We start from the raw sequence: 9,191 nt of genomic DNA, 5'->3' as shown, positions 1-9,191 counted from the left end.
CTGCACATCAAGCCAAGTGGCTTTTCTTCTTAGTGTAACCCATTGAAATTGTTCATGGGGTCTTAACCTGACCTTAGCCTCCTATCTGTTAGAGGGCATCATAAAAGATTTGTTGATGTAGCCCATCTTAAAAAGAGCTGTTTTGTAATCTCATGTAAGACAAAAAGAATTAGATATTTAAAAGATGTGTTCAGCCCACAACCTCATAGACATGGACTGTAGATTTTACTAAGGTTGTAAATGTATTAATGTTTTTCAATTGCTTCTTAACACTAGTTAACCCACGTTTTATTGGGTTATGCATTTTTCTTGCCTGCTGTCTCTTCTTCACTAACCCCCTTCCTTTCTTCCCCATGCAACCTGCAACTAGTTCAAACCTTCCTCTTACATGAAATGGCTGTGAAGGAGTAGGCAAACTGAATAGTTGTATAACATTTTTAAAAGGGTTGGTGTGATTTAAATGTTCAACTGTCACCTTTGTCCATTGGATATGATTAGTAGCAGGGAAAAACAAGACAATGTCTATCTTCATCTAAGCCGTTTCACTGTGAAGCAGGGAGTGGATTGATTCTTCCCCTGGCTGCTGCTGTGTGGAAGACTAGTGATTTTGTTGTTTTTAGTTAGATCAACCGACAACAAATCACAGTCTGCCAAATAGCATGGGCTCCTCCTCTTCTGTCTCCCTTGGCAACCAGTAGGCACGTATAATACACACTACTTCCTGTTGACGCTATCCGAGCTTAGCCCAAATGCTAATACAGATGTAGACCAGCCGCCACTGTCTTACGAGTACTGTAGTGTTGCCATGGTAACTAACCCCAGCTCCCTCTTCCTCTGTCCCCTTCGAGCGTGTTGCACCTGCTTGGACAGAAGGACTAACCACACCCCTCTGTCCCTCCGCATTCTCTTCCTTGCTCTCCTTCAGCCACTTGTGTCCCATGTTCCCTCTCTTCCTTTCTACCTGTCTGGCTTTCTTACCGTCTCTCTTCCTGCTCTGGCTCCTTATCCTTTTCGTCATCCAGTAGTTTCATAACTCTATATTTACACTGTCATTGAGTTGTAAATTGCATTTTTCTTCCTGTGTATTTTATTTATTTTTCCACTCTTTTTATTTCAGTGTGAAGCAGTACTCTGGCCATTTGCTGTAGACCCAGGAGACTCAGATTGAAGCAGACTCAGATTGTTCCCTTCTCCCCACCCCTCTCAGCCTTTCTGCCCCTGTCCATCACCCCTTCAAATTTTTTTTTGGGTTTTGGTGTTTTTTTTTTTTTTTTTTTTCTTTTTTTTTTTTTTTTTTTTTTTTGTACTTTTTAATGAAACATTCCTGTGCATAAATGTAGATGTTCTGCATTTTTAAGAGTGTAGTCCATGAGTATATCAGATACACTTTGCTTTTCTTTCTTACACTCACTTCTATCAAAATATTCTTCATTCTCCTGACAGACAAAAATAAACGTAACCTTTATTTTTTAATGGGTTTTGTTTTTTATGACTTGTATGTTTGTGTCTCTGGTTTAAATCTGTCCTTTGTGTGTGTGTGTGTGCATGTCAGCATGTGTGTGTATTCATGCAGTTGTACCATATTACCACTCTGTGCAACATGCAGAATGTAAGCTAAATTTCGTTTCATAAGGAACCATTTCTAGTTTTATTTTTGTTGTACTGTTCAGGATAGATTTTGGAATATTTACTCTTGTACACACCAGATACAGGACAGTGACTAATTTGTAAGTATATTTGTGGTAGATGTGTGATGAAATAAATCTGAATTATTTGAGTAACTCTTCACAAATAAACATAGTGATAAATTTGTTAGGACATTTTATGGGAGATTTGACAAAAGATATTGAACTTATTTAGTTTTATCCCTGGAATTTCCTCTTGTTTGCTTTCCATGCTGTAGTCTTCACATTGTCAAATAAATAAACATGATGCCACTTTTTACTGAATCAACTTGTCTTTTTAAATGTCTTGATGATTGAACTGCGGCTAGATCAGTTTTCTGTGCACAGGTGGCATTTAGGCTTAGTGATATATGATTCTTTAGGTGACAGTCTAGCTGCCATTTCTGGCTTGTTATTGTATTAAAGCTAAAACAAAATAATTTCTTTTAATCTGCAGAATATTTTTTATGTGATTTTTTTATTGCTAATGAAAATGTCAGGAAAATATGTACAGCCTGGTGATGTCAGCAAATTGTTTTGTCTTGTCCAACAGGAATTCACTTTACTTTAAAATGAAAAATAAGAAATAAGATGAAGCTAGAGAATTGTTTGGCTTTTTTTTTTTTTTGGACAGCTGGTGATCAAACTGGTTATCAAGATTTGTTTTCTGTCTGTTCCGACTGTGGAAAGCTCATCTTGTGAAATTAGTTTTTTTTTTTTTTTGTGGGTAGTTACTTAATGCCAAAGCTAGAACAGAGACTGGGCCCCAGATTTACATGATTTAAGTTTACAAAAATGTGCCCCAATTAAGTAGAATGTTAACTGACATGTTCTTTCTCCTCATGGTCTTTTCTTGCAGAAGGACTGTCTAAACCTAGTGTTAAGACCTTAACTGTTTTTGGTTTATATTAGGATAATTTAAAAGTTTTATTACACTGCTCAATTTTTTTCTGTTTCAAGTAATTAACACAGGAAACCTCGGGCAAAGGAGTGTTGTCTCATCATAAGAGAAGGCTGCAACCGACAATTTTCATTATCGGTATCTTGACTGTTTTCTTTATCGTTAATCGTTGAATGCTTAAAGTCTAATAAAATGTCAGAAAATACCGAGAGGTGCCTACTGTTAGACTCCTTGAAGCCCCAGTTAAAATTTTCAACTTGCTTTTGTTGCCCACCCAACAGTCAAAATACATATTGAGGCTAATATTAAAAACTGAAAACCTGGAAAATGTTAATTTTGGGTTATCATATATGACATTTGAACAACTAATCTCATCCTGCGGCTCAGGAGGTAAAGCGTCGTTTCCTAACCGGAGAATTAGCGGTTCGATTCCCGGTTTATCCAGTCAACGTGTCGAAGTGTCCTTGAGCAGGACACTGAACCCCAATTGCTCCCGGACATAACACCGGTGCGTGAGTGTGAAAGCGCTTTGAGTGTAAAGCGTAGAAAAGCGCTATGCAAGTGTAAAACCATTTATCATCAAAATTGTTGCCTATTAAATCCCTGTTAGTTGACTAATCAATAAAGTATCGGTTTCTGGCGTTACTGTGTTGGTCAGTAAATCCGTGGGTCAATAACCTACATACTTCCAATATTAAGTCGCCGAGTTTATTTGTCTATTTACGGATATTGTTTCCGGGTTTGCTCTCCTAGCCTCTTGTGATTGGACTATCGGCTATGACGACCCCACAACAGAGGTTCTGATTGGATAGCACACGGAAAACAGGTAGTGGAAACGACGCATTTTGAACCCGCTAAATGGCTGATTTCATATGAAAAACATTGGTTTATGTGGGCCTTCAAATAAGTATTGTCGCGTGCTGAACGGGAAGTTTGTACCGAAAAAAACTGCATTGTTAATCCGCGGTGGGAAAGTACTCCATGTTCATGTTAGTGCTGCCAGTTGCCGCCTCTACAGTAAGTTATTACATGCACTTTGCTCGTGTGGTTTATCACTGGACCTTAATAACATGATTTTACTACGCTAACCTTACTAAGTAACCGACAGACAGTGCAGCTTTTTGTGAACCTACGTCTTTTTTCCCTTACAGAGTGGAGAGAAACTCGAGTGACTCATCACAGAAAAGCAGTGAAATGTTTTTCATTCAGTAGGCCACTATGTGCGTCACAGTGCCCTGGCATCATTAACAGACACTGGGCGCTTAGGATATATGGCAGAAACTCGGCAGCGTCGTGGTTTTATGAAGGGGCTGGTCATCAGAGATGTTCCTGTGTGCAGGGCTTTTATGTGTTTGTACTTACACAACATGAGAGCATAGTCCGAAACCTAAGACACTATAGATACAAAGTAACATCGTCTTGCATAAGTGACAAAGTGCATCTCGAAGCTCCAGGATCACTGTGGAAATTGTGGGGGAAGAAGTTTTGAGATTCTTTGCTTAAGTAAAAGTTTACACGCTGTCAAAAAGATGAAGTCATAATAATCTATTACCAGTACGTCATGCATCGAAAACTGTACTTAAGCAGGCGATGTAACAAATGTACTTAGTTCATAACACTTGAAAATGATTATTATTACTTTATTACTATTGTTGTAGTTTATGAAGATGAAGCTGGTTCTGGATATTTTATGTGCTTTTGTATAGTTAAATTTTCTGCATAACAATGCATCATATTTTTTTACCCTAATTAGTTTTTATGTAGCGAGTAGCTGTCAAATAAATGAAGGGAGTATACATTACAAATCCCCTCTGAAATAGAGTGGATTAGAGGCAGAAACCAAACATAAAATGAGAACATTGAAGAACAAACTACTAAATATTTGAATAAATCAACCGAATTATCTTCCACCATTGGAAGCTGTGCCACTGAGTTACTTAGTAAACTACTGCAAGCCAGGTGTTCTTTGTAAAAATTAAAATAAATAAATTAATAATAATAATTTTTTTTATTACTTCATCTCTCATTTTGATTGTCTCTTCATTGTGGATTGTCTAATAAAGCAGGGAGATAATCTTTAAAATGGCACTTCCCCAGAGGTGTATGTAGGATATTGGTGTTTCAATATGAAAAGGGCAATGACATTCACACTCCCCCTCCACCCACCTATGCATACTCGTAGAAGCTTTTCTGTAACTTTTTGATTAAAGCCAGTCTACTCTGGGTTTATTTTGCAGGCATAAGTGTGTGCCAGAAGAAATCATTGTTTTCATACTTAATTCCTTACACTCATATAATCACTGCTGGGGCCTGCATATGTTTCTTCAGGTGTGTTTCTGCTCTGTACAGTTACCATCATGGAAACACCTCTGCTTCCCCGTGAGTCTGGCCGATTCATAGCAGAGCAGAGTCGGGATGTGTTTGTGGAAGAGGAAGGCGTGCAGAAGGTGGCAGAGATGCTCTTCGCTCTCCGACACAGTGAAGATCTGTCTGCCAGTAACTGGAAGAAGGCAAATCCACTGGCTCCAGCACCCACATCTGACCAGGGGAGTTTGCAGGGCCACACATAGTGTTAAATAATGTTTCACATAATACATAAGTAGTGAACACCATGCTGTTTGCACTGAATATATGGAAAAGATGGCAAAGAATTTTTAGAACTCAAATTCAACATTGCTTGGGATTGTTGTCACAGATGTCTGTCCCTTGGTTACACGCTGACAAATTTACCAAAATATAACATTGGCATCGAAGCGGAAAAACACTGTTCAGTGTCTTTTAGTTGTTTGTCTTAAGTTCTTGCTTTAAAAATGATTTTTCTTCCTCAAAATAATTTGTATCTTTTAACACTACAGGCCCTCAACTGGGTGTTTGTGGTAGACACTATGAACTTCTCCTTTTGGCCAGAGAACGAAACTCAGCAGTGTGAGGTGACCTATAAAGGCAACACGTACACAGGCTACATGACCCTGTGTGCTGCAATCACCAGGGCCATGGAAGAAGGTGAGAGCATGTTTATCACAAAATAAACAATGTGTGAACACCAGAATTTAGTGTTGTGCTGGGTTAAAGGGATGTCACAATCAGTACACTGATTTGGCAGGCACGCATCTCACCTCCTTTCCCAGGGGCAAAGTTGAGGTGATGCATCATAGGTGTTACTTCCAACATTTTTGCAAAATTCATTTAAATTACACAGAAAATAAACCAATGCAAACAATCTGGGTGATATAAACATCAGAATTAAGAAGAAACGCTAAGGCCATGCTTTAACACTGTGACACAGCATCTTTGCTATTCTCATTTACCTTTGTCTCTGGACAAAACAAAGCATATTCAGGCCCTTTTCACATCCTTTTTCTTCCTGTGTTCTCTGTGCTTTTGTTGTGCACTGCCATTTCCAATTATTGTGCATGCTGCCTTTACTTTAATTTGGACTGCTGGGAAATTTCTTACAGCTCTGCACGCGCCCGTGCATCATTCATAATTAGTGTGAATGACTCCGGATATGAATCAATTATGTCTCATATGGAATAGTGTTCTCCATGTGTGGTTGCTGTGGCCACTATAATTATAAGAGCTTCTCTCAGAAAGGCACATGTAGCTTTGTTCCAGAGTGTGAATCTCAAGGGTTGACAGCATGAAATTATGTTTTTTGAGCCCCTTGTGAGAACTGGCTGCTGTCAAGTTATATTCCTGTTATTATAACATGCTATAACTTCATTACTTTTTAACCTTGAGAGTTCTCTCACTCTGCCTCTCCAGTAGGTCCTGTCTAAAGATAAATCCTTCTAGCTGCTTCTGTTCTCCTCACTCCTTAGGTATACCCATCACTGATCCAAAGTACTTCTCTCAGATGAGTATGGAGGAGCTGGCGCACGTCCTTCGATCAGACAATGAAACATCCATGCCTATGCTTCAGGAGCGCCATCAGGTTCTAGCATAATCATGTTAATGTTCCACAGCCATGGTAGTAGGGATGTAATAATACAGGAAATCTATAGATTGATTTTGTATTGTTACTTTGGTATTAAATTGGATACACTTTTCATACAGTAAAAGCAAGGATGCCTGAGATTACACCTTGTATTTCCACTTCCTGTTTAAAACTGTTCAACAGTATTTGAGATTATATTATTCTAGGTCCTGCTATATTTGTATATGGCAGCTGTGTTCAGGTGTGTTTGTATTCAGCCTTATATATATTTTATTACATTTTCTGAAAACATCTGATGACATCTTATGATATCATAGACTATCAGTGTTACATTATTACCTCAACTGTGTGTTTTTTATGATAAGTGGAAATTTAAAGCATCCTGCTCATCATCTTCATTAAATTTGAACACATCACATGCTGACTCTTTCTAACAAGGTGCTGACTGAAGGTGGTCACGTGCTGCTGGAACACGGCGGAAGTTTCCGCAGTTTTCTCAGCCAAGCCGGGAACGATGCCTGGAAGATGGTGGAGCTCATCGTGGAGAAGATCCCTTCCTACAGAGATGAAGCTACGTATGAGGTTAGAGTTAAAGAGGGCTTAGTCTAAAAGTCTGGCACATTACATGTTTGTAAATGTGCAGATATGAAGCTCATGTTTTCCCAAGAGAAAGGTTTGTTATAATTATGCTTGAGATTTCATATTTTTTGTAAACTGTCGAGTGGTCCAGGTTTTAGTGTCTCAAGCTATGTCACAGACATAGAATGATTACAGAAATTACTACATCTCAGACTCTAAAATGATGAACATAATTACTTCAGTCAAGACAGAGGTAATGTTTTTACCGTCGTTTGTAGGGTTGTTCACAACATAACTCAAAAAGTATCAAATGGATTTTGATAAAAAAGTTTTGGAGAGGTAGGGTATGGCCCATGGAGTAATCTCTTAGATTTTGGTGCTCATCATCCAAATCAAGGAATCTTTTAAAGGATTCTTCGCCATTGTGAGATACATAAGCTAATTTCAATGTTTTGACTTCTAACTCCATACATGACGCCTACAATGCCTGGACAAAAATTGTAAGAAAGTAGTGCCATAAGATCTACCACAAACCAAGGTACTGTATGATCTGGATCCAAGTAATATCTGGTGGTGGTGATCCAGAATGTTTAAATTTACAGGGCTCATGGAAAACGTTCTACTGTGAGACAACAAATATTGCTACAGACTTGCAACTAAGATCAAGTTCTAGCCGAAATTGCTGATTCAGCAGGGTGTCAACAGATTTGTCCTCAGAAGTTACTGAGCTAGATCCTGAAGAAAACTGCCATTACTGAAAAATAACTTTTATTGAATAACTTTCAAAGTAATAATGATTGTGTGATTGCACTGTGATTCCAAATATAGGTAGATTTTCATGGTCAAAGAATTATATTGCGAGGGTCAAGCCATCATGGAAATATTGCTTTTAGGCGTAGTGACACTGCGGGGACAGTGAGCTGCCTTGGTGGAGGGTTGTGCTCTCAGAGTGCTGTCTACTGTTTGGTTGAATAGGTGAATGGAAGCCATTTCTTGCTTCAGTTTTTCTCTTGAATTAATTGTGTAAACAATAAATGTACTGTACAGTTGTAAAGACACTTTGAAGTTGTGTCTAATAAAATATACAAAATATATATTCAACACTTCGAAAGCGTATAGTGTCTTTTGTCAGAGAAAAATGTATGCAAGCCTCAATAAATTAAGACAAATTGTGATGGGAGAGTTCCATCTCCTGGCCAAAGACAGTGTGGCAAGATTTCTAATGTGCTTCTAAGAAGAAAGAGAAAATTAGACTTGCCATTGTGTTTAGTAATAAACAGCAGTGGCTTAAGAACAAATATTACTTGAACAAACAGTACATAAAGTATGAGCAGAGTATAAAATTGCCCTTCTATTTGTTTCAGGGTAAGAAAATCTCGTTCTACAAGCGAGCTCAGATCCTGGTGGCAGATTTGTGGGGTATCATGGAGGCCAAAGGAGAGGGAGACATCATTAACATGGACTGGCTCACCATGTTCCCAGACTACAGGGTCCCACAGACTCTCGTCTACCTTGGAGCACTACGATACTCGGACACATTGATGCAGACGCTGAAGAATGGTGAGAGAGGCGTGTGCATGTATTTATGCTGTCATAAAGAAATGAATCATTAAAAAATAGTAAGCTATAGTTATTGTGTTTTGCTTTTGTCTCATTTCTCTCAGGCGAGCTGCTCTGTTCGGGGGACAGGAGAGAGGTCGAGATCCGAGGTTGTTCGGTTTGGGTTGTGGAGCTGATCAAAGACCATCTATGGAAGCTGGTGCAGGAGAGAGAAGGACATACCTGCAACATCAACTCCGCAATCATCGACTTCTACCTGTGGCCTTATGCCAAGAAGAACCACAAAAAGATGGCCCACATTCCCATACACCACACACGCTGTATTTACTACTGACGAGCTGGGTGGCAGCACTAGATACAGTAGGCTGCACTTCTCAGTATGCAGCCTTGGCACCAGTGCTTTTCCCTGGGATACAGCCAAGCATGCCTCCTTGCCAGATATATGTATAAATGGACTTCTCTCAAGCTAAGTGAAACAGGTGTGAAGCTCTACTGTAGTGCCTGTGTGGGTAGAAGCTCTGTTGTCTATTTTCAGTCTTGTTTACTGTTG

General features: G+C 39.0%; 2 protein-coding genes across 4 annotated transcripts in view; both read left to right on the top strand.

Annotated features, from left to right (window-relative positions):
* Positions 1-1,230, top strand: part of hnrnpk (heterogeneous nuclear ribonucleoprotein K) — a 12,509-nt gene extending 11,279 nt beyond the window's left edge. For both annotated transcript variants that reach the window (XM_020602363.1, XM_020602362.1), the window contains one exon: positions 1,118-1,230. In XM_020602363.1, coding sequence (XP_020458019.1) covers positions 1,118-1,148 — 31 coding nt within the window. In that variant the 3' untranslated portion in view covers positions 1,149-1,230. The remainder of the gene's footprint in view (positions 1-1,117) is intronic.
* A 1,546-nt stretch (positions 1,231-2,776) lies between these two features.
* qng1 (Q-nucleotide N-glycosylase 1) lies at positions 2,777-9,185 on the top strand. Of its 2 annotated transcripts, none has more exons than XM_020602364.1 (7): positions 2,777-3,582; positions 4,915-5,111; positions 5,421-5,568; positions 6,387-6,499; positions 6,941-7,084; positions 8,446-8,641; positions 8,746-9,185. In XM_020602364.1, the coding sequence occupies exons 1-7, from the start codon at positions 3,438-3,440 to the stop codon at positions 8,973-8,975; spliced, it is 1,173 nt and encodes a 390-aa protein (XP_020458020.1). In that variant the 5' UTR covers positions 2,777-3,437; the 3' UTR covers positions 8,976-9,185. The 2 variants fall into 2 exon arrangements, with proteins under 2 accessions (XP_020458020.1, XP_020458021.1); XM_020602365.1 differs by having other exon boundaries at positions 3,497-3,582; positions 4,915-5,136.
* Positions 9,186-9,191: the final 6 nt, after the last annotated feature.

This window comes from Monopterus albus, unplaced genomic scaffold (assembly GCF_001952655.1).
Source record: "Monopterus albus unplaced genomic scaffold, M_albus_1.0 scaffold56.1, whole genome shotgun sequence".
Taxonomy (NCBI): Eukaryota; Metazoa; Chordata; class Actinopteri; order Synbranchiformes; family Synbranchidae; genus Monopterus; species Monopterus albus.
Note: the sequence above shows the minus strand (reverse complement) of the source record. Positions and strands in the feature narration are given on the sequence as shown.